The sequence below is a fragment of the Crocodylus porosus genome, unplaced genomic scaffold (genome assembly GCF_001723895.1).
Source record: "Crocodylus porosus isolate Cpor-Errol unplaced genomic scaffold, CroPor_comp1, whole genome shotgun sequence".
NCBI lineage: Eukaryota > Metazoa > Chordata > Crocodylia > Crocodylidae > Crocodylus > Crocodylus porosus.
This window is the reverse complement of record NW_017728920.1, coordinates 6,823,497-6,849,079: the sequence shown is the minus strand read 5'-3', so window position 1 is coordinate 6,849,079 and position 25,583 is coordinate 6,823,497. Positions and strand designations below refer to the sequence as shown.

Here is a 25,583-nt window from a genome sequence, read left to right as displayed (position 1 = left end):
CCCAGCTGGAAAAATTGGAGGGTGCAGAGAATAAAGCTGCCCCTACCAGCCTGGCTTTCCACTGCCCTTGCCACCTCCGCTGCCCAAAACCTTCTTGTTGCACTTTTGCTTGCCTCCTTACCCAAGTAAAGATTGTTGTGGGTGATACCTTTTATTGGACGATATAATTTCATTGCCATTCCCAAAATGCGATAAACTGATCTGATACACCACATGCCCTGTTGGTAACTGTGTGGATGCAAGTAGACAGAAACTACAGACCAAAATGAGCTCTCACAGAAAAAACATAAAGGAGAGAGAGACACAAATGCCAATAGGAATACATTTTGCACAGAACAAATACTTCCTTTCTGATCTTACTATCCTCATGCTCACGGGAAGTTTGGAAACAAAAATTCATAAGCTGGCTGGACATTAAGAACCATGAACTGAACACTGGTACTGACTGTATCGTATGCTGTATTCTACCTGATTCCTGAACTTCGTCCTTCACGCTACAGATGATAATCACCCTCTTCCCTTTTGATAGGTTTGCTCTCCCATTAATCACGCATCTTTCATTCTGCTGATTTTGGTCTGCTACCCCTGGGAATCTGTTCTCTGATTTTGCAGCCCTACATACCATTTCTAATCATTGCTGTGCCTACCTATTCTCTCAGACCTATCAAAGACTGGTTTGCCTTCATAAGATTGTCCAACTTTTTCCCAACCGTGCAGTTAGTCCAATAAAATATATCCGCCACAAAAATCCTTGCCTATGGTATCATTCCTAGACTATCATGGCTGCGTCATTCCAACAGACAAGCTGAACTTCTCATTATCTGCCCATGTGCAAGTGTGGTCCAAAACAAAGTACTTTCAGCACTATTTCAGAAAATGAAGGCCATTCTGCATTACAGACAGGATCTTCCTGGGCAGTGGCATATCCTTTAGGCTCTCTGGTGTTATTTTTTTAAATGACTCATGATATGGAATGAGACTGAGGAATGTCATTGTTAGATGTTATTTGTTAGCTACTGAGTCACAAAAAGAGACAGGAGAATGTAGCAACATGTGAGGCCTTTCACTACCAGCTCATTGGTTTAACTCTAAGCAGAGCTGGTGCTGGCAGAAGGTTGTTTCTAGCTGACAGATGGACCAATCTGAAAGGATTTGGCAATCTTGATTTCCTTCTTAATGGAAAGCTATCTGCATTAGTAAAAACATAATTCTAGTTAGCACTCCAATAACTTTCACCTTTGTTGAGGTGTTTCATCTGGAAGCCTGGATTGAACCAGTAATTGAACTAACAGAGCGGATCCTTCAAAGTCAAAACTGATGCTCATTGACAGAGTGGCCTGAGGTGGTTTGTTCCCTCATCTATACTGCTTCTACTCTAGTGGCAAAGGGCTTCAATCTCTGAGACAGTTATTTTGGCACCTAAGGACATGTGTAGAGAACACAGACATTAATGCAGAGTGCCTGAAAATTTTAAGCATTACTTCTCCTGAAAAAATTGTAAGGGCATTTTCAAATTCCCACACACTGGGTGCAGCTTCATGTGAAATTAGTGCACATAAATAAACTCCAGAGCTGATTGCTCCAGATTTTTTTTGCTCGTGGGTGTGCCATTTGACTCAGGAGAAATTAACTCCAGAGCAGTCAGCTGGCAGTGGATCACAGGGGTCAGCCTGGAGCTGCTCTGACCAGGCTTAGTGTACTGCAGAGGGGCTGGCTAGCGTAACAAAGGGTGCTTCCGTGCAAAGCTAACTAGCAGGCAGCCCCCACACTGAAGCACCCTTGTGCCCCAGCCAGCTGACTCAGTGTCTACACGTTTAAATACAAGTAGATGTTGAGACATTTACTGTGGAGCTAATTAGTCAGCTCTGCAATAAACACCTTTTGTAGACAAGCCTACTGACTCTTTGTTTGCTGAGACCTGGGTAGAGTTGGAGACCTGGGTGAACTGGAGATTTATAATGAAATTGTCAGATGCTGATTTGTCTTTCTTTCTGTTCTCTTCTGTGGATTCGCAGAATGTTGGTGGAGGCACCTCAGTGGTTCAGGTTAGAGCAACTGACAGAGATATTGGGCTCAACAGCGTCCTTTCCTACTACATCACCCAGGGGAATGAAGATCTGACTTTCCGCATGGACCGAATTACTGGCGAGATTGCCACCCGCCCTTCCCCTCCAGACCGAGAGCGACAGGAATTCTATCGGCTTGTTGTCACTGTGGAGGACGAGGGCAACCCATCCCTTTCAGTGAGTAAAAGAGTGGGATGGGTTCCTGCAACATCATGTAGAAAAGCACTTAAAAGTGATTGGAAAGTACTGTTTGTGAACAAGGTCATCACTGTGTAACAGTCTGTCCCTTGTAATCTGCCACCCCAGTCCCATGTGCACAGTATGGCTGTTAGTAACATTTCAGTTGTTTAGCATGTCGATATACAGAGAGTCTAAATGTTCCGGTTCACCCACAATGAAACTCAGAACTCAGGCCTGAAGCAAAATGAGGTATTCTTCCCATATCTCCCCACAGCCTCCTGTTTCCTGGATATATGAGTAGAGAAGAAGTAGGGGAAGAGTTAAGTCTGCTATTTCAGGTCCAGAATCTACCCCAAAAATGCTTGTGCATTGAATCAGGCTTGCAGAAGAGTGCCTCTCCACAGCATTTAGTCCTACTTGTCTTCACTCTGACAAGCATTTACTCTCTCTCAAAGCTGCCAGGGAAAGGGGGTGGGCAATAGATCCTCTTAGAATCCCTTAGAGCCTGTGTCCCAGCTGACTGCAGTTGCATAACTCAAAATAAATCTGCCAGCAGCTGACAGCCATGGACTAACCATAATCTAACTATCAGCAAAGCTGTCCTGAGACAATCCTGTAACAGATCCTATTTCTGCCTGATGATGGGAAACAGGGTACCCTGTCTGGAGCCCATCATAAGTAGTGGGTGCGACATGATAGCAGTTTTCAGATGCTATCCTTTTTTTGTCAACGTGACATTAAACTGTGGTGAAGAGTTATGAAGGGTTATTTCAATTTAGACTACCTTTGTCTCTCCAGAGGCTCAGGTGCTTGTCAGTTGATTAAAATAAGTGCAGAATAATCATCATGCTAACCCATATTAATTTGCCAGACTTGTAAAGGCTATACACTTTACTCAAGAGGTTCTATTTAAGATGGGCTTCTGAGTCAGTGGTCTAATAGTTTGGGAAGTCAGGGCACCTACACACATTACGGACTTCTGCTGGAGCGTGCTAATTAGTGCACTCCAGCAGTGTCCACGTCACATGTTTTCAGCATCCCTGCATTTCAGAATGGCAGTGAGGGTGCTTTACCCAAAGCTCATTGAACCTCACTCCACCCCATGCCACCCCCTTCCATCCCAGAGCACGTGTATAGACACCCTCAGTTTTTATTAGGGCAGTTAGAATCCAGAGTCACACTTAAGGAAAGGAGCAATCTACTATATTTTGTCCTGTGCACTGAACTTATCCTGACTCATCCATACATCAGCAGAGCATGACTTATTACATTATTAGATATGTGGTTTCTTTGGGAAGAAAGAAATCTTGGTTATCAGCTTCTGCCTTAATCAGGTGCTAGTGGTTACTATTCTACACACCTTGTCATACTTCTCTATTCAAGTGTCTAGACTGTTGCAGAGTGTTTGTATCTCTGCCGCTTACCCTTCTACTTCCATAGCATATTCAGGAGTTGCTATTTATGACCTTGATCTTTTTGAAACAATTCCATCTATTACCAGCAGAAGAAAGATGATGGGATGTGAGAAACAAAGCAACATTCCCACCACCAATATTTTTTAAAACCTAATGCACTTCTGATGCAGATCACAAGCATCTTTTGGGTTGCATATGGTTTTGTGTCTGTGTCTTCTCGGCCTCTTGAAGGCTCGGATCGAAAACATTTCCTTCATGTGGGAGAAAACTTCTCTTGTCAGAAGAACATTAGATGAGTCTAGATTGTAACCGTGTCACATCAATTGGATATGACAGGATTAAGCAGCCAGGCTAGGTCCTGATAAATTAATATTGTACAGTTGAAAATAAAACAAAGTTTCTACTGTAAAAATTTTTGCTGTATTCCATTTTCTGCTGGGCCTGGTCACTAAGGCCAGATCCAGACGTGCAGGCACATGTGGTTTGTGGTGCTGCAAACCTCTGTAACAGACTGCCAATGTGGGCTCACCAGATTAGCTTGCGATACTTACCCTGGGCTAGAAACAGTGCCAGTGAACCCTGAGTGACTCCAAGGGTGGAGCAGGGGAGTCCTGCCCTGTGGAAAAGGAGAAGCCAGTCGATAGAAGGGGTTTTCAGTCCCTTCATTCACATGGAAGGGGGATGGCTGGAGTGGGGGAGCCAGCCACCCTGAGCCCTGGTTGGCCAGCTTGCAAGCCAGGGAGGGACTTGTCAGAGGGGATAGAAGCAGCAGCCGAACTGGCGGCGTGTGGGAGTTACTGACATTGACTCCAGAGAACAATGCAGGAGGGCTAAGAAGAGCTGAGGTGAGCTGACGCAGCAGAGGGAGCAGAGAGACCCCTCTGAAGAGCCTTGGAGGCCCTGGGAGAAGGCGGCAGTGGCATTCAGCCATGCCTCCAGCCCTGCAGCAGAGAGGGAGCAGTGGCCAGGGCTTGAGGCAGAGCTGGGGCCCCAAGGCCCCATTGCAGTGTGCTGGACATGCCGGACATCCCAGAGGCTAGGGGTGGCAGTCAGACCCCACACTCCATTGTGGAGAAGAAGTAGCGGCCAGGAGCACAGGTTGCATCCTTATCCAGAGCAGGGAGCTGGTCTAGTGAGTTGAGGAAACGCCTTACCTTCCCTGGGGAAGCGGGACAGCAGCAGGCAAGACATTGGGATCCTGAGGAGCAGCAGAGCGCCAGGATGAGGGTCCCTGGGAGCTCAGGACGTAGGTCAGTGCTCAGAGTGGTATTGACAAGGTGTGCGGGGTGCCCAGCCAGTCATCTGGAGCAGGGGTTTAGAGCAACGAACCCTGGGAGCTGCCTGTGCTACTGACCCTCTGCCACTGGCTGCCTCAGAGGGGACTCAGTCCTGTCCCTTATTCTGCAGCTGATTGTCATTGGATGAAGTCTCTGAGCTTTGTGCTTGGGTCATGTTGATTGCTGCAGGAGCCTACTCTGTTGCTTGTTGCTTGCCTTTTTGGTTGCCACGGAGGGTCACCCTTCAGCTTCTTTGTGGGGTTGGGGTTTGATACAATTTGATTGCTGCAGACCAGAAGAGCTTAACCTGTTGCAATCTGTCACTTATTGGGAAACCTGTTGGAGCTGCTGGGAGTGACCACCTTGATTTCTTGTGGTAGCATCTCAGCAGTGTCTGAAAGCTGCCAGTTCCCCTACCTGTGGTTCTTGAGTCAAGTGTTGACTAATGCATTCTAGTTTGTTTTGTGATTCTGGTTATGCCATTTAAGTTCACTTGTAAATAACCTTTCCTATTATTCTTGTTTTGTAAATAAAGTGTAAATAATTGAATCAGTTAAGTGTTAGACCTTCTTGGGACCATGGGCTGCTCTGTGGGGAGCAGGGTCCGGCTGGAAAGTAAATTGGTGCTGGCTGGAAGCCCTGCCCCAGTCACCACACCATCCCTGATATTGGGCAGGGGTGGCAACTATTGGGCCACCACCCAGGTTACACCTCTTTGTGGCACCACAAATTGCATGTGTTGCACATTAAACAATGCTGAGCACTGCTAATTTGCAGCACTGAAGCAAAATTGGCTTCTGGGATTTCCCAGTAGCAAAAAAACCCAAAAATAAACCCCTGAAAAATGCAGAGAGCTGCCTGCTTCCCTGGATTTACTGTGCACACTGTGCCCCAGTGCACAGTAGGAAATTCAGGAAATGCTCCCCTGGGCTGCCTACTCCTCTGTCTCCACATGCGTCAGTGTGGGAGCCCTTGCAGAGAGAGGCAGGTGGAGACAGTGAAGCATCCAGCCCAGGACTGCTTGCTCCCCAGTCTTGAGGCACACTGTGCTCCAGCCAGTTAGGGAGTGGCTGGTAGGGCACGAGGTGCCTTAGCATGGCAACTTTCCAGTGCACAGAGATGGGGAAGCAGGGAGCCCTGAGCTGTTCTCCCTCATCTCCATGTGCTGCTACCTGAGGCACAGGGTGCCTCAGTGTAGGGACTGCCTGCTGGCTAGCCCTGTGCTGAGGCACCCCATGCCCCAACCATCCCCCCCTGCAGCAGATGGATCAGCAGGACAATGTGTCCCACTGCAAACCATGCAAGCAAGAGCATGTATTGCAGCACAAAGTAGTGGCACAAATGTGTGCTGCTACTATTTGTGCTGCTGCAAACACACGCCCCTGCTCATGTGGACACAGCCTCTAGAGTTAGTTCTGTCACATGAAACCTCTCCTTCTGACAATCACTCTGGCTTTTAGGTTCTTAACTAGTCATTCACTCACATTTTAGCAAGCAAAGCGTTAGAGTTCCTCAGGATGACACCCTCAGAAACCACAGAGCTACAATCAACAAGCTACAGTCCACCCACAACTTGTTCTCCTCCTGTTATCTTTTATCATTTCTCTCACCTGCAATTTTCTGTGAGGTGCAAAAGTCTGCTCTATATTTTGAAAATACATGTGGCAACAACTGCAAGTGCTATGAGTTGCAACTCTTGAATAATGTTTCATACACCATACTCCATACACCATGTTTCATACTCTTGAATAATGGCACATGCACCAAACACACCTCCCAGGCATTTTACATATTTAGCATCCCTATTACCAGAACACCTGAGCAGCTAGTGATGGTTTTACCATCTAGTTACAATGATTGATGCATGGTCTTTTAGCCCCAGTCTAGCAGAATTAGCTCATTTCTTCCCAATGGAAAAAGCCAGAAATACCAGACCTTCATGAAATCATCATGATTTCTTCACACAGGGCAATGTATTATGTTTGGAAATGGCCCCAAGGTCTTTTTTCCAAGTGACTATACTGAGCTTTACAAGGCACTTGTTTCAGGAATCACAGAATGCACTGGCCCAAAGACTTAGTCAGACACATTGTGTAGGGAGGCACATAAACAACTCAGAATAAGGCTTCCTAGGAGGATGTGCAAGTTTCTTTGTTAGGCTTGGGGAGTTGCTAATCATTTCATGCTGCTAGGTCTATGCAGGGCACACATAGAGAAGAGAGTTGCAGCAGCTTCATATGAGAGTAAGCAAGGATTTGACTCATGACCCTGGACTGCAGTGATCTTAATTTAATCTCACTGAAAAATAAATAAAAGCTTTTGCAAAGCTGAATTATCTTCCTTGTTTGAGCTTTCATCCTTCCTCAGCCCCTAAACCTTTCTTGGTCAATCCCAACATGAAAGGAACACAGGCACTCTGCTTTTACTTTCCATTTGAATGGCCTTTGTCTCAGAATGCAGCTTGCAGTCAGTCTCCAATGAATCAAGTTCAGACTCTTGGCTTGGACTCTAATAAATGTGTCAGAACACAGGTGCCAACATACAGCGATTGGTTGGCGGAAGTGGTGCAGCAGGGAGGTGATTGTTATCTGTGCCTGGAGGAAAAATAGTTCTGCAGCATATGCTGGGTTCTGCGCTCATATAGCATTGTGATGAGCCCAGAATTATCTAAGGTAGACACTGACTGCCCTGGAAATAGCAGTAGAAATCACTTCTAAAAGGAGAGACCCCTTTAAAAAAAACTTGTGTGTTACAGTTGCCTCTGATTTGGGTTCTGTCTGATCTCTGCCTATCAGCCACCTATACAGCCTTTGGTCACTGACTTCATGTATCTGCTTTCTGCTTTGGACTTGCTGCCTTTTCGCTCTCTTTTCTTGCCAGATCTCTTAGTCCATGCACACAGCACATTCTCTGTACGTCACCAGAACTATCAAAATCTTGCTCTGCTGAAGTGAGACTGTAAAGTCTAGTGAAAAATTCCCACGCTCTGGAGTGAACATCTGTCATCAAAAGCCATTTCATTCTTGCTGCATAAAGGCATTCAGAATAGCATAAGGGCCTGTAATAAAGTAAAATAGTTGGGTTGTGGAGTTTTATTCCAGATTATTTTGGACTGAGCTGTGTGGTATTCACTCAAATTTATGATTGCTATGGCTCATCTCCAGCCCAAATTCCTTTAGGTCCAGCGTAGACTGATATAGGAGGACGGAGAAGGGCATGTAAACTACCAGTCAGCTGACAGTCCTTTAAACCATTTATTCACATGTAATTTACTGCCCTTTCATATCGCCTCTGTATTTGGCCTAGTTCATGAATGGGGGACTGGAAGTGCTACATGGAGCACTGTGAATGGGCTTTAGATGGAAAAGCAAACTTGACCTGGTGCATAAAATTCATCTGAGTTCTCTCCTTTTGCTCCCCTGCTGTTGCATGCAGATTCTTGCACACAGGAGCCATGGCACTTCCCCACTGGGAAGCAGGTCTTTCACTGATCCAAGCCAGTCTTTCACAATGAGCACTGAAGAATTCCCCCATGAATACACTTCATCAAATCCCTTATGAGAGATACCTTAAAATGATCGTAGTATTGTGTTGGACCCACAATGCATTAAACTTAGTTTTGATGGTCTTTAATTTCAGCAAGGGATATTTAGGTTAGAGATTAGGAAGAGCTTTCTTGCTCTGGGGTTAAGCATTGGGACAGGCTACCCCTAGAACAGGGGTGAGCAAAATATGACTTGTGGGCCAAATCCAGCCCATCAAGGGATTTTGTCCCTTGGCCTCACCTGGCCCAGGCAGTGTGAAGTAGTGCTGGAGGGTGCACAGCAGTTGGTCTTGCTTTCCAGGAACCCTGGTGGTGATGGTTCTTTCCAGCTGCCACTGCCAGCCCCAGTGCCCAGGCACCCTGGGCCATCTGCCTCACTCCCACTGCCCGGCGGGACCCACACGGGCAGGGCACGCAACCAGGTGAATGGGATGGGGCAGAGGGAGGGAAGCAACATCTGGGAGCAGGACCAAGATCATAGGGTGGGACTCTGGGATGGTGACAGTGTGGGGCCAGGGCCCTGGGCAAAGCTGCAATCTGCCTGCATGTTCCTGTGACAGGTGCCGGTCTTGTAGGCAGGGACATGTGAGAAGCAGATCATGGCTCTGCCCTGAGCCCAGGACTCAGCCCCATGCTGTCACAGCCTTACGATCCCAATCCCAGCCCCAGCACTGCCTGCCCATCCTGCTCCCAGATGCTGCTCCCTGCCTGCCTGCGGTCCCACACCAACTGTCCGACCAAACGCGAGCCATTTAGGGAGTTTTGGTGAGCTGTTGGGAGGGCGGGGTGATGCTGACCTTACTTGCCCAAATAATTGACTGTGAGTGCTAATTGAGTCACTGGCCATTGTCACCTGCAGAATCCAGGGTCCTAATTCTATTTGCTATGGTCTAGTTGGTGCCTGGAATAATTGTTTCCAGTATAGATCAATCACAAGCAAAGGCAGCAAAATCATTTTTCCCTATCTTTGATTTTCATTCCATCCCTTCCATTGGCAAATCCAGTGTTTGCTTACATGGAAATGGTGGTCTCCTGTGCAACCCATGATGCAGTGTCTTCCGTACAATCAGACTGTACGTGCAAACCAGTGAGTCAGACTTCTGTGCTCTCCACCATCCCCCCCATTCTTTCACTTCTCACATTGCCCATTACCATAGTTTTAAAAAAAAATTGCACTAAAAGTAACCTCTGATGTCAGGAGATTATGCCTAATGCTCTGCCACTGGATATTAATAACTTAATCTCTGCATTCAATTGTTCTCTAAAGTCTGCTTGCTTCTTTTTATGGGGAAGCAGCTTGCATGTATTTGCAATTTCCTTATATCATCACTTGAGCTCCTAAGAAACTATAACTACAGCACTTGCAAATAATGTTAGAAATGTCTAGGTATGATGCATTTATGTTCTTTCCCCTAATATGACATATTGTGCATAGCTCAGCTGCCACTGCTATATTTTGAACACAGTTTGTTTTTGCAATTGCATATATTTAGAACTAGAGGAGATATTAATATTTTCCAGTTTCCATCATACTCAGAGTCCCAAACTGCTTTGGAATATACTGGATTGTGTGCTAAGAACTGTTTATTCAAATGCAGCAGATGTTACTTATACTTGCATGCAGTTTCCATGTTGGGACTAATTTTATTAAATAAGGGAATACTGGCCAGGGCCTTGAGAATGTGTCTCTAACTTTTTTCAGAAAGCACTGTAGGACCTTTAATCTTCATTGAGACATGAACAGCAAGAGAAGGGCAGTTTAAGATTCGAAGGATAGGATGTATGACAGTATGGTGCTGAGTCATGATGTGGGACTAGAACCAAGAGCTAGGCAATGTTTGCTGAACCAGACCCACTCCTTTGTTATTCCCTTGACACCTTTGAAAACTTTTCTTAGTCTTGCACTGCATCATGTGTGTTCCTCTCCTTGATCCATCATACAGGTTCCCTCTGGCCATTCTTGAAAAACAGAATTCCTTCTCTTCCTCTAATTCCACAGGTACCCATCTCCCTCTCTGTTACACATGCTGTTACTATTCTCTCATGTATATAAAACGTTGTCTTTCAGAAGCAAGATGCTTTCTTTTGATTGTTTAGTAGGCAGGCAAAGCAAGGCCATGGTCTCAGTTCAACAGGGTTTGTTGGCCTGTAATGTAATAATTTTGGAACACAACCTCAAACAAGCCCAGCATTTTAGGGAAAGAAGTTGGGGGGAAGGAGCAGAGTCCTGGAATGTTAGAGAGGAAGAACAGGATGGAAGGGGGTCTGAGACAGTGCAGGGAGTGGGTGGGCTAGAGAAAGAAAAGGAGAAAGTAGGGACCTCAGTAGGACAGAATGAAGTGAGTAGTGGTGGTAGGAAGCAGTGATCCATAGTGGGGGTGAGAGAAGCTGGTGCTGTGGTATCAGGGACACAGAAGTGAGGTGGAGGATGAGGCCAAAGCACAATGCATGGAACAGCCACTAATTGGTGATTTCATGACTCCATGTCCTGTACATTGATGGATTGCTTCAGTAACAGCATTCACAGTGAGTACAATGATGATAACCATACCATTTCCAAAAGTTCATTTCACATGTATTCATGGCTGTACTTATATTTAAGCTCTGCCTTAAGGAACTGCTATGTATTAAAACCCATATGGGATTTCTATGCCTCTTTCAATCTGTAATCCAGAATTTATTTATTTTGTTTTGAAATTTTCCTATCTGGAAAACACAAACTCTGCAGGTATTTTCATTTTCTTCTCAACATAGATATAGGCATATAATAAGCAGGTGGGACAGGGAGGAGGACAAGTACATTTGGTTCCACAATGATGCTACTTTCCACATTAGCAAAGTGAAAAGCTGGGACCCATGTGCCAGTGCCATTTAGATAGATGGATACAACACAGGTACCATTTTACTGCAGGTTCTGATGCTAGAATAAGTCCCAGTAACCTTCACAAAAAAAGGACATATAGCTGTTACCACCTTTCCTGGAGTTTCTTTGATTGGTAAGTGGAATGTAGTAGCCAGTGGCCTTTGTCCACCACTAGAAGTGCTGCCATCATTGTGCTAAAGTCTGCCTTAAGGAGACACTGACATATTGCAGGCCATGTCCCCTACCATCAGAAGGAAAAGGAAGGGTCCCATTAGGGCTACCTTTTCTGAAGTCTCTCTGCCTGCTCTGAATGATAGCAGAAAGTGGCTGGAGACCAGTTAGGGCATCTAGGTGTTAAGACAACTCAGGCTGAAAACAGGAAAACCACAAGCACAAAAAAGTATGTTAAAAAGAAGAAATAGAATAAAGGAAGTATGGCAGTTCTTCTGCTCCATTCTGCACATTTTAGCGCTGTGCACTATTTTACTGATGCCAGGTAGTGGCTCTTTGAGTTTAAAGGATTGGAAGAGATGGGATGGAGAATGAAGTGGCCTGGCCAAATGGAGACAGTTTCAGTGAGTCTGCAGTGCTGGTGAGTCCATGGCTTATCTTATATCCATGTTAGTTTTTTCCACCAGGTTTAAGGCATGCTATAGACCTGTGAAAGAAGGACAGGCTTGACGCATTCCAAACAAAGCCTTGTTATTTCTGAGAACAGCTTAACTTGGTGATGGAAAAAAAAAACTATTCCTGAGAAATGCTTTTGCCACCTAGGCCACAGTGCTCATGGAAATTCAGTTCTTATCCCTATCCCAGTCTTCAACTTCATTTTCCCCCCTGCTTGCCCAAATTACTTGGCAATTATCCCAGTACTATCAGTGACCTTGCTATCATTTTCATAGTCACTGATGTTTGATGTCCCAGGCCGTCTTCCCCTGCAGTGAGCCAGACTACGAGCTATTGTCTGTGAATCCCTTTCTACTACACAAGATAATTTTGTTTCCAGTAAAATTTTATTGTAACATCAAACATCTTTATAAACAAACAAATGCAAAGAAATGTGGAGAAATATCAAAGCAATAAAAGTGTACAAATAGCCCAAAGCAGTTGATTATCTACTGTAAAGAAATGGAAATACTTCCTTCATTCTACTCTTTTCAGCCCCTCCCAGTCCAGGAACATGCAACCCTGTTGTCAGCCATCTCCAGAGATTCAGTGTGATCTTTTGAGGCGAGGCAAGAAGGGAAACGAGGGAGTTGCTTGGATTCTTTTTTAAGATGATGAAAATTAAGAAGTGGTATCAGGAGCCCCTTTTCCAGATTGGATAGTGCTCCTAGTTCTTCCATTGAGTATTGTTCTCATCAGGCTGAAGTCCTCTTTGTAAAGGGCTGCACATGGTCTACATTTCTAGCTCTTCCTTCAGAAAGAATACATGGAATGTCTGGAAAATGCCAGTTGGCTCTTCATCCCCCCTGAGCCCTTTATGAAAGAGAGTGTGGAGGCATATTACAGACACCAAATAGAAAAATGGCTGTGGGTGTGACCGTATGGGGCAGTGCCTGCACCAAGGTTATTTTCTGCTTTGGAAGCTGTGATTTAGGGATTCACTATGAAATCCTTTGAAATGGAGCTTGAAGATGAGTCATTGGATAGGAGGTACTGTTGCACAACTTTTGCCACAAGCAAATTATTTTGTAACTTTGAGGCTTGCTGTTCCAGTTGTGGCTGATTTGCTCAAGATTTCAGTCCTCATATTGCTGCTCATTTTCTTCCTCTTTTTAATTTGTAGACACACAAACGCCTCTGGTACTGGCTGTGGAGTTGCTACATCTAGGACAACCAGGGGGCAGTCATGTGCCTCACCCATGTACTAACACAATACTGTGTTAGCAGCAAATCTGTAATACCTTCCCAGACTAAAAGAATTGCATATCCCCCTGCTACTAGTTTTTAAGTGTAGCAGGCATATTTGGCCATACTACAGGCACTGGTTTTTCTGAATTTACCCATTACATTGTTCAGTTCTGAAACAGTTCATTAAAAAATTGCCAGAGGAACTGACTCACTAAGTAAACCTCTCCCCAGATTCCACAGATAGACAAATGTAAGCAGACATATGTATATACATGCCATGTTGAAGTCACTGTGCTGTAGGATCCACTGCAAGATCCATGATGGTCAGGTAAAGCATATTGCTAATTGGTAGAAAATTTTAGCTTTCATACAGGGTTTCAGATTCCCTGATTTGGCTCCTTTTCAGTAGGCACATCTTAACTAGCTCTCTTAAGCAGTAAGCTATTTTGACCCTGGCAGGGAATACCACCCTCTTGATTGTAGACAGTTCTGGAATTTGGTAGCTACCCAGATGAGTGCAGGCAATCACCAATCTGATTCAAGAGTATCTTTTTTATATAATCTAATATTGCCATTGCATAATACTAATAACCCTCATGATTTCAGTCTTTTTACCTTTTTGTTTTGACTTTTTTTTTCCTGAGAAAAAGCAAACGTTTAGGGAACAACTTTTGTATCAGGTTTTTTTTAATTTTCATCTGTTGAGTCAAGGAGAGAGACCTTGGTTGTCTCAGGATGTTGTGGGAGTATGTAAGTTAAGTACAGCTGGCAAAACAGCTAGATTCCTAATGTCCAGGAACCAATCCACGCACCCTAGCAACCAGTGAATCACAGTAAAGACATTTAACAATCATTGCAACAAGTAGCTTTTTCAGGACTAAATTTTTCCAGTTTAGTCTGAAGACTGGAACTCCATCCCAGAACATGTTCTTTCTCTGCTCAGACTGTTTGTGTTTTGGAAGTTAGTTATTTTATTGTTAGTGTCTGACAGTAAGTCATAGTTGTGAAATGCTTGCCAGTCAACATTAATAACTTCCAAATAACTCCAGAAATACTGTTGTGTCTTGACTTCATTTTGCAATCTTGAAGGCATCCACATTGGCTCTGTTCAAATTCATCCCAGTTTACAAATGGCATCTGAATGTATCAGGTAGTGGCAACACCTGGGAAGATTATCTCTTAAGATCTGCTTCTCTTTTTTTTCCCAGTACAGCCCTTGCAGGGAAGGTAAAGTCTCTGAGGGAGTCAGGATCTCCTTAGCATCCTAAGAGATGCTTTCAGACTGGTGGACATTGAGAGAGACCTCACCCCTCAGTCCCATTCTGTACTTCCCCATAATGTGAACAGCAAGATCAGAAGTTCAGTTCCAAGCTGGATTTTTTTTCTCTTTAGTTTAAAGGAGTTTCCAAAATGCTACCAAGTATCAAGTGGGCCCCTTATTGCCTCACAGGAGCTTTTCCTCCATTGGTTTCTAGTGCCTATTGCATGAACATCTTCTGCATATTACTCCTCCTTGAAGGCAGCAAAGACAACCCAGGTCCAAACTTCACTCAAGTTCCCTTCTGCCCTTGGAATCAGGGCAGCAATTCTGCAAATATGCCTTCACTTTTGGGAAGCTTAGTTCTAGATCTGAATCTGGGTCCAGTTCTCTTCATTTAGGCCCATTTTTCAATTTTGACTACCACCCTTCCATGCCTCAGCTATCATAGGTAGCTTTTTTAAAAATTACGGATCTTTGCATTATGAATCCTTTGTGATGGGCCACAAGTCAAAAGCATATCATACAGCTGCTATACAACTGCATCGAGAGGTACAGACAAAAATAATATATAGTATATGTATATATATATGTACACACATATACACATTGCTTCTGGAAAACAGCAGAAAATGAAACCCACTGAAGAGCACCTTGTTTTCCCCAGTATATGGCTGTAGTTTGTGGCACGTGTGTGTATGACAGGGGAGGAGGATGTTTTCAAACTACTGTTCAGTTCTTAAGGCCTCTTTTTGTTCCACATCCTCTCCAGCTTAACAAGTCACCTCCTTATCTCTGCTTGAGGCACCAGTGTTTTAAGTAAGTGTGCTGGAAGAAACCATGTCCCAGGGGCCTGCACACCAGCAGAGAAACATTTGACACACCATTCATTAAATTGCAAGCATCCTCATAGAGGAAAGGAAACATGGTAAGGCTGAGCTGGTGAATCTTCTTTTCCCCTTGTGTTTTTATCTTGAGAACTTTGCAAAGAAAGGCAAGAACAGTGGCAAATGTGTTGGTGGAAGCACCAAATGCCAGAGAAAGCATCTGCTGTCATTTTTGCCTTCAAAAATGGTCTTGTTTAGAAAGCTTTTGCTTCAGCCATAGTGAAAGCTTCTTCTATATTGCTGTGTGCAGCTCAGAGAAAGGTGTTCATCCTGAGAAGTTTTATACTTTCATGGGATCTGGAGAATCAGGAACAGGCTCTGAAAAGGATAAGCAATTACATTTATGTCTGTTGTGCTGTGGTTTGTTATGCCTGAGGGAACATACTCCCTTCCCCATAAACAGGCCTCTCAGAGAGCCAAGATGCTTTAGCTGTCTTTTATCATGTATAAAGATGCCAAGGAAAGAGGGCTCAGGGATTCACCCAAAGCACATGGAATTCAATGCAAAGAGTCCTGTTGATTTCAGCAGGTTTTGAATCAGATTCTAATGTACCATAACTCAAAGTTTAACTTAGTAGGGGTAACATTTCTTAGGAGAAATGCAAGGATTTGTCCTTTTCTTTAAAGGGTCTTGAATTACGAGTTATCTCCCCCTAACAATAACACCATTAGGGAGGGAGGGATAATGGTGTGGGAAATTGCATACCAACTCTAGGTGATTAGTATGAAAATGTTCTGTGGGAGTGATAATGGACTGACCAGCGTGTTTATTGATTTCACAATACTAACCCCTCCCCGTCTACTCTTGGAACTGGAGAACTCTGCAGGGACTAGCCCACTGGTTAAAAAAAAATCCACCTCCGTGCTAGAAGGGAAAACATCATCGGTCATCCCGTGCTTCACAACAGACAGAGAAAACCATTGCACTCCCCATCCACCTCCAGCCCTATGATTCATCACTTTGTTTTGTGACAGGGTTTTGTGATTCCATTTCTTGGAAACCAAATGACTATATGTCAAGATTAGTGAATCAAAATTCTGCTTCCTCTGACCTTGCCAGAAATCGCAAATTCCTTTATAACTTTCAGTGAAATTGTTCTCTATCTGCAGTTGAGTAACTGAGAATTATTTGGCCCCTTTGGTATAACATGTGACACCAGTGAAGTATATTTTTTCCCTGCTCCCCACAGTTGTGACATTGGTTGTTTCATATAAAGAAAAAAGTAAAGTTCAAACTAAGTATTCCCAAGAGTCTTCCCTTTCCTTTTTGTCCTCTCTCTATGCTGCCTCTTTTCTTGTATCATATAGCCTCCCCTCCCATTTTTAGGACTCTGGTATAACTGTCACAACAATTTTAGGCTGTGGCATTCAATGGAAGTATATAGCAAGATGGTCACTTACCCAGTGTTGGAAAAAAGCAATCCCCTGTTCCTGGAGGAGACAGTGGAGTGTTTGGTTCTGAGAGCAGATGCCGACCTGATTCTGACTGCTGGCGGCTGGCCATATAGGTCATCTGTGGCCTTGGCTTGGACTCTGGATTTGTGGATGGAACTGGCTCAAAGACAGGGTTTTCAATGCCTTGAGCATTACTGCAGGAAATGGTAGAATGTTAGATGTTTTTTTCCCTTTTGATCTTTCCCCTATTGAAAGCTCCAGAACTGCAGACTTTCTTGAAACAGTATTGCTCAGTAGAAATTTAGTGTCCTTATTTGGAAAGTTCCTATCTATTTGCACCAGAGTTTATTGTTCCCAGGCTCTGCATTTGTACATGTATCTGGGACTGCAGCACGTTGTTCCAAGTTGGAGCAGCCATGGCTGGTGGAGGGCCTGGCAGGCCAGCCTCCCCATCTGGGGCTGCTGTGACCTGGCTGAATGTGGTGCAGAGGGACGGCCTGGGGCACAAGGGTGCTTCAATGTGGGCAGCAGCCAGCAGACAGCTCCCTCAGTGAAACATCCTCATGCCCCAGGCAGCCCCATTAGTGACTACACGTGCATTGTGGTGGAGTAAACAACTGTGCCATAGGATAGTACTTGTGCCTGGTAGTACTATCCTACGGTGGAGTTAATTAATGTACCCTGCCCTAATATCACTGCACATGTAGACACTGATGTTTTCCTGAAGAGCTAATTAGTCAGCTCTAGAGTACATATCTCATGTAGACGCACCCAGTGTGCAGCCAAGTCACAGCAAAGAGCGTTAGGTGATAGCCATAGAATAGGAACTGCATAAGGGATTGCCTGCCTTTCCAGTATTATAAAGTGCCAACACTAGCAATTTGCGTACTACCAGATTCCAGTGATACAGATGAGCAGTCCTTTCAGGTGATGGTATTATACATGAGGACACTTTATAATACCAGAAAAGAAAGGGAGGGAACTCCCTAAAAGTGTGCTCTGATAAACCATTCAAACAGAGAGAGAAATTTGTAAACAGAATAGTCATATTAACTTGCTGCTGCACTTGTCAAAATAGAACATCACAACTGGCCTCCTTCAATATGCTTTCCTTTACAGCACATCTGTGATTGCTAAAACATTCCTCACCCCTCACTGGTTTTTAGGGTTCTTCAGCAGGAGGTGCCATCATTTTGAAAGAAAGGAGGCAGAAAGATCATTTAAGCATCTTATGCTGTGATTAGCAGACTGGAATTCGTAGCTCTTGATATTAAAGATGGTTTACAGGCAATGTAAACATCTAGTCTGGTTTAAATGTTTCCTTCTAACGTTTCCTGTACTTTGAAAGGTGCTTTTCTGAGGCCAAAGGGATTGGCTGTCCTTTGAGGTTCGAACAATGTCAATAAACAAGAGCAAAGTTAATTTGCATTTGTGTCTCTGTACTGGTTCTTCCCTGGTAGTTATAACTATTGCTAGGGCAGGCAACAAGATTTTCATTTCAGTCAAGACTGGTCAGGCTGAAATTGTTCAGAATTTAAAAAATGAAAATAGGAAATCTGTTATGGGAGACGAGGAGAAAGCTGCTTGTGGGATAGTTCTAAAGGCTGAGTACAGAAATCATCATTATCAGGCCACTGGATTTCAAAGTGAAAACGAACAAACAAGCAAACAGTATGCAACAGAAGAAAGCTCAGAGAGGGAAGGTCCTGTATTTATTCCTCTGGTACACAAAGTCAAGCTTTCTGTAATTGATTAATAAAGTTTGGCTTGGTCTGTACTAACAGATCAGAAGGGAGACACAGCTGATATCCATTGCCACCCCGGCCTCTAAACAGAGCCATCCCTAGGGGTATGCAGGGCATATCAGACTGTGCAGGGCCCAAAGTGGGGGAGAGCAAATGGCCAGAGCTGGCAGAGTGGGTGATGGGGTGGCAAGCGGCTGGAGCGGCAGTGCTCAGCAGCAGCGGCGTATGGCAGCTGCGGCAGGGCCTCTATGGCACTGTCTTTGGGGCCCCCCAAAACGCAGGGCCCAGGGCAGTTGCCTCAATTTGCACGGCCCTGCCTCTGAATCCTAGTATAAATGATTACTGCGAACAAATCATGGTCAGACAAGGTTCTTGGGTAGATGTGATATCTTTTATTAGACCAACTGAGTAGTTGGGAAAAAAGTTCTTAACAAGCTTTTGGACACGGTCACCCTTCTTCAGGTATAGGGAGTCTCTGCTGGTCTGAGACTCCAAGGAATAAGAGAAGCTAAAAGTGTGGTAGGATGTCAGTGAAAATGTAACTAGGTAGACATAAGCAAGACAAAGGTAAAGCAGGGGAGGGGTGGAGGAAGAGAGCAGGGGGAAAGAGAAAAAAGTAGTCAGAGGGCGACAACAGTGATAAAATACAAGGTAGAAAAGAGGCTGTCTGTGAAAAAGGGAATAGTTGGAAATCAGGAAAGCAGGAATGAGAGAAGCTAAAAATGTGACAGGATGTCAGTGAAATTATATAAGGGTAGACATATTAGAAAAATAAAAGGTAAAGCAGGGAAGGAAGGGCAAAGAAAAACACTATAGTGGTAATAATAAGGTAAAAAAGAGGCTATTAAAAAAAGGAAATGGTAGGGAATTGGGAAGGAAAAGGGCAAAAAGAGGGGGAGGGGAGAAAAAGTAAGGGGAAAAAAAGAGATATGAGAGGTCAGGTCAGGCAGGTACCTGGTGAATCAGATGTCAGGAAGGTTGTAATTGTCATCAATCCACTGTCTATATTGAGTCCATGATTTTTTAGTATCCAATAGACTGATGAAATGAAGTTCATAGGCTTGTCTACAGAGTATGTTTTGTTAAGTTCCCTTTGAGGATTAGAACTGAGAGATCAGAGAGGGAGTGATTGTCCTGAGAGAAGTGTGCCCCAGGTAATTGGGTATTCTTGTCTTTGATAGCTTTTCGGTATGGGTTTATTCTGGTGCACAATTGTTGTTTGGTTTCTCCTACATATTTTACATCAGGGCATTTGGTTCACTGGATGAGATATATAAAATTTCTGGAGGTGTCGGCGTAATATCCAGGAATAGTGATGGTTCTGTTGTGGGGTGTAGTTATTGTGGGGGGTGGTCATAGGTAGTGGAATTGGGGGCTAACGGTGCTTAGCCCCCACAAATGCGGGGCAATGGTAGGGCCGCAAGGAAGCATGGCAGAGGGCTTCTGGTGGCTACAGCAGAGGTGCAGTGCGGGGAGGGGGAGTAGCACAGGACTGAGCTATGAGCAGCAAATCTGGGAGGTGCGGCTCCTGCTGCTTGTGCACCCCAGGAAGCAGGGGAGGCTGTGCAGGGCCTGGCAGGGAGGGCACAGGGATCCTGAGGACTCTGTCCCCTCCAGCCCAGTGGTGCAGCCAAAGCTGGCCTCGCTCCAGCCCCCCACTCCAGGCCCCCCCAGGCAATGCAGGGCCAGGGCCGGTGTGGGGAGGCGGCCAGGGCCGGTGCTGGGCTGGGGGGCAGTGGGCTCGTTGGCGCTGGCACTGAGCAATGACCATAGGTGCATGGCAAGGGGCAGCAGCATGGGCGCAGTAGGCCCCAGCCCTGCCTATGGGGGTAGTGTAGATATGTCTCCCTCCATGTATGGGGGTGGTGTAGATATGTTGGCGGGTTTTACATTTTTTGTTCTGGCATGGTCTGGATCCATTGGGTGTGACTTGGGTCACAGGAAGTTTGCTTCTGGTGACGAGGTTAGCAAGGTTTGGTGCTTGTTTAAAGGCTAGGATGGGTGGTTCTGGAAACATCTCTTTAAGAATGGGATCTCTTTAAGAAAGATCTCTTTAACAAATCATTGTGTTATTCTTTCTCTCTGCAACCTAGGGTTGTTGTACATGTGCTGTGGCTCCCCTCACTCTCCTCAGTATCTCCCTCATCTTGTCTCTTTTTTCTCTCCCCTCGCTATGGACTTGAGAAGAAGGCCCAATGCTTGATATGTTACTGCAGCCTGGAGGGTGCACAAGACATCTGTTATATGTGAACATTCAGACATTGACAGATGGAGCTGGACCTGCTGAAATTCATTCTGCTTTTATCAAGCAGAGTGTATTTTGCTGTGACATGAACTGGAACAGCAAGCATAGGACTGACTTGCTATTCTGAGGACTTGCTTACACAAGGAGGATCTGACTCAGCATGATAGCTAGCATTCAGAAAGAGGTAAATAGTTTCCATTTGGGGTTTAAGGGAATGGAAATCTGTGGTAGAGGTAGGCAGGTAACTAAATGCAGGTTCTCCATCTCCTAATATGGTGCTGGGGATGTAGATAATAGCTCAAAGTAATAGTAGTCTGACAGATTATGATCTAGTATGCAGGTCAGGCTTAGACGAAGGGGAGGAAAAAGAGATCACTTGCAAGGCTGCAATAAAGGGAGGGAGGGAGTATCAACATGCTTGTAGAATGCAGGACTTTAAGAATTCCTTACCTCTCCATTCTCACAAGTTCATGAGCACCTGCAAATCAACAAAAAATAATCCTTTGTAATTATAGTCATCAGAAACAGCTGTTACTACTTAAAGTCAGGTTTCATAGCAAAAAAAATATCTCTGTAGCAAGTTTGGAAAGCTCCACCTTATTTCCCCCTATAGGTAATCTCTCTCCTGTCTAAGTGATACAACAGGACAATTCTCTCGTTTAAAGTTTCACATGTAGGAATTCAGTGTTACCCAGGAAAGGCTGGGATATAGGCATATTCCATCAGCAGTGAAAGGGTTACACATGGAGACATATTCCAGCCTTAACCCTGGCAACCAAAATGCACTGCTGAAACAATAGGCCTTAAAATGATATGCTGTAAAGCATGGGATGTGAAAAGTTAAATCCTCAGATCCCTTTCCCTTTCTCTTAGCAGACTAGTTTGTTTTTATTTTCCTAAGTAACTCGTTCCTTTTTCTGTTCTCATAAATCTCTGATTTGGTGGTTTGGACTAAGCAAATGGAAGCTGCCAAGTCATCTGGAAAAAAGATATCAGATTGAGGGACCTGGAGCTTGCCAGATACCATCTGCTTTTTCTTTTTCCAACTTTTTCTTTGTTCAAGCGATTGAATAGAAGCTGAATGCAGGCACTGCACAGGCATGTTTTTCCCACATAACACTGCACCACAATCCCTACCTGCTAGTAGCTTTCAACTTTACCAACATTTAGCAAGTCTGACTTGCAAAACTCTTTTGGACAGCAACCCTGGATCTCATGAGTAGGAACTGCTAATCCTGTCAACTTGCAACAGCACCAGCTATTCATTGTAAAGCAGTTTGAGACCTCCAGACTCTCACTGAACTTAGGTTTCCAAAAGGGGGAAAGAGAGAGGGGTACAAAATGAGCAAGTGCTCTCTCTGCCTGCCATCTTGCAGCTGCCCAATTCAGAACGGACAAACTTTCTAGCGTCAGGTCAGACAGCTGAGTTTTAGTGGTCCCCCTTTGAATGCAGTTCCTTTCCAACACAGTGTAAGTGGTTGTCTTAATGGAAAACATATATAAAAGTAGAATAATCTCTTTGCACTCTTGTGCATATAGATTTCTCATGTTCAGGATGCTCTTTGATAATTTTTTGACTTTGATTTCTGTTTTTGATCCTTGTTTTCCTAGTCAGACTCCTGAGGACGGGTGTAGGCAGTTCAAGGGAAATAAACACAAAATAGAATTTCCACAGGAAAGTTCAAAACTGCAGTGAAGTAAACTCTGAAGCAGCAGCATTGGGCCTCAGCAGCAATCAGAGGTATCTGTTCAAGGCAGCTGCACTTTACAGTATCAGCTCTTTCACTGCAAAAATTTGATGGGAGTTTCTCTCTATCTGAGCATGCCATTGACCATTGTTTTCCCTGGCTGTGGTGCACAAGGTTTGCCCACTATTGGTAATGTCAGCACTAGTCTTAATTCTATGGACTTCGATATTAGTTACCTCATCCCCACTACCGGTTGTAATAAAATTACTGCTAATGCCACCACTGTTCATATTAGTTATGGGCTGTGCAAATAACTGGGGTTTTTTTTTGCTGAGCCTGAACAATTAATTTTGTTCTGGGTGAAATTTTTCAAAAAAATGGGCAAACTGAAGTAGTTCAGATCAAATGTAATATTTTGTCTGACCCAAAATGAGCCATATTGTTTCACTTCAGGGCATCTTTACCAAAAGCAAAGGGCTGGATTCAAATGGGGAGTTAGGCATCATTCATCAAACCAGTAATAGCAAGATGATTGTTGTGCCATTCCCTTATTCCTTATGATTATGCTACTCTACTGTGAAACCTCAGTTGAAATTCCAGGTTTCTCACATCCCAGATGAGTGTCTAAATCATTTGATTATAGGATTTAAGGATATAGAAAGGTACCATCTCTTTCCATTGTACCATTCTGGGGAGTGGTGCCCAACAACTGCCCTTTCTGAATCCAGATAAAATAAGCTTGATAGTTCACTCCTGACATATGTTTTGACGTTCTGTATCTTTATTCAGACAAAATACCATTCGCCAAATCTGACCTGAATCTACAAATTGTTTGGGATCAACTGAAACTACATGTTTCAGAAATTAAATTATTCGTCCCAACAGAAAGTGAGAGAGTTAAAACAGCCCAAGCTAAATTATTTAGTCTTCTCACCATTTTAACTTTAATACAGAGTAAAGGTTTGGCCCATTCTCTACCAGTGTTCATAGGAGGATTCCCACTGCCCTTGCTGGTCAGGCCCCTCTAGGATCTCTGAGTTTTCTGGCTATGATGCACAAGACAATTAGTACAGGTTCTGCAGAGGGCTCCTTCACGGACTTGCTCTTAAGGTTGCCTTCTGAAGCAGCTTTCATTTCCATCCCTCACACATGTACTGCTGCTTTTGGGGGTTGATTTCAGCCAGTGTAATGAAGTCACAAGACATCTCTTTTCTGTAAAGGCCTCAAGAGTAGAGGAATTTTCTGCAGTAGACTGGCATGAGCTGTACCCATGGTTAATTGTATCCAATAAGTAAAGAGCATGAACAAGTTTTTTGCTGCTCTGCAGTTATTTCATGACTGGAATTGGTTTCTGAGATGAAGACAAAGTTGTCTTTATTGTATGTCCAGTATAATAACTATGCAACTTTGTCACAGAGAGTATTTTATTTATATATATATAATTTCCCCTCCTTTTCTTTCCCCTTTATCAGTTTTTAGTGGCTTTTTTCTATTCTAGTCGTCCTCTTTTTTCATTCCTCTTTATTTCCCTTTGCTCCCTGTCTTCCACTCCTCCCTTCTCCCAGTTTAAATGGGGCTAATTCTTGGGTCACAGTTCTGGTCTCAATGTAGTCGGAGGTCAGTCATACACACATGTAGACTCACATGTAGACTAATTTCCTAACAGTAATCCCTAATAATCATGTTTTTCACTATTGCATTGTTGCCAACCCCAAAACTTCCCCGTTCCAGCAGGTTAATTTAAGTGCAGCTGTTGCTTGAATTTTCATCTGTTATGGCAGCAGCATAATCCTGCAAAAGGGCCCCCATTGTACATGAGTGACCTGAGAGCTCTGGGGTCTCCCACTCCGTCCACAATGAGGTGTGGGCTCATTGCTGTCAAGGTGACCTTGCTGGCATTAGGATTACTAGCAGTTTGGAAAAGAGAGTTTGAGCCACATGCTTCTGAGGATGGTGTGAGACTGACCCTCATCACAGCCTAACGAGAGGATTGCCTGCTAAATGGAAGTCTGGAATAAAAGAAGTGGAAGGAAACATGCTGACATGCAGTTCCAAGAATGAAGAAGTAGGTTGCACTTGTTGCAGTCCAAATAAGTATCCTGACCTTCTGCGCTAGGATAAGGGGACTCTGCATTTACATTGTGGGATTAGAAATGTCTGTAACGCGGCTAGGAGACACAGTATATACCAGCATGTGCAATTACTTGAAGCATTGCCTTGGATTACAGATTTCCCCCTCTGAGGGAGGCACTAAATGTGTAGTGATGGAGTCACAGTTTGTTATTCATTGATATTTTTGGACTTAAACTCTCCAGTGTCCAGCTGCCGCTGCTTGAACTGTGACAGGAAATGACTAGCCCTCTTTTTTTTGTTGTTTACTATATTGTTTACCCTGTAAAATGGTGAACCTGGATAGAAACTGCAACTGTAACAGAAGGGGGAAGGAGGAGCTTCCGTTTCTGAAGTTAGTACAGCATGAAGTAAAGTGCAGCTGTTATAGATAAGGCTTGTAATACACAGTGCAATCATGAATGCATTGTAGGCAATATTTTAATGAAAGGACTGTCAAGCACTTCTGCGTTTAGCCTGTGATAAGGGTCACATCCCAAGGCTGCAAAAGAAGTCTGGTGCAGAACTGGTAAATCTTTCATTTGTTTTCCCAGATAAACAAGAAAGCACTTTCTCATAACCATGACCAAGATGACTGATTACCCCTGTCTGCATGCAGACTGCTGTATTGGATGCCTATGCTATAACTATTTATGCTCTTTTCCTGAGCAATGTCTTGCTAGAAAAGGTGAAGCCTAACACAGGCCTAAAGCAGTGGCATGATTAGGGTGGAGCAACTGGGGCAGCCTCCCCAGGCCCTGACTTGGAGGTGGGGGGGATGGGAAACAAGCCTGTTTCCTCTGCAGCTGGACTGTCATGCCAGCAGTAGCAGTGACAACTGGAAGTCATCACTGCCCACACGTGTGGCTGTGTCAGGATACCTGGTTGTATTGTTACTCTGGCCAGTGTGTTTTTTACGGCGTGTTATCTCTGACATTTTATTATTTAATACTTGATACTTGGTATTATCTGGAGCATTCCAAATTCAAAATATTTGCCTCCTGAGGGACTTCTACGGTCCCAGGAATCAGTCACTTGAGCCAGGGATGATTTAGAG

At 44.2% G+C, this 25,583-nt stretch overlaps 2 protein-coding genes across 3 annotated transcripts in view; one reads left to right on the top strand and one right to left on the bottom strand.

Moving 5' to 3' along the window:
• The window catches only part of CDH23 (cadherin related 23), a 556,494-nt gene that overhangs the window by 446,993 nt on the left and 83,918 nt on the right, over positions 1 to 25,583 (top strand). The window contains exon 36 of the mRNA XM_019538542.1: positions 2,016 to 2,243. Coding sequence (XP_019394087.1) covers positions 2,016 to 2,243 — 228 coding nt within the window. The remainder of the gene's footprint in view (positions 1 to 2,015; positions 2,244 to 25,583) is intronic.
• Positions 14,922 to 25,583, bottom strand: part of VSIR (V-set immunoregulatory receptor) — a 46,937-nt gene continuing 36,275 nt past the window's right edge. For both annotated transcript variants that reach the window (XM_019538543.1, XM_019538544.1), the window contains 3 exons: positions 21,180 to 21,207; positions 16,746 to 16,933; positions 14,922 to 15,662 (listed from right to left, as the gene is read on the bottom strand). In XM_019538543.1, the coding sequence (XP_019394088.1) occupies positions 15,625 to 15,662; positions 16,746 to 16,933; positions 21,180 to 21,207 (254 nt within the window). In that variant the 3' untranslated portion in view covers positions 14,922 to 15,624. The remainder of the gene's footprint in view (positions 15,663 to 16,745; positions 16,934 to 21,179; positions 21,208 to 25,583) is intronic.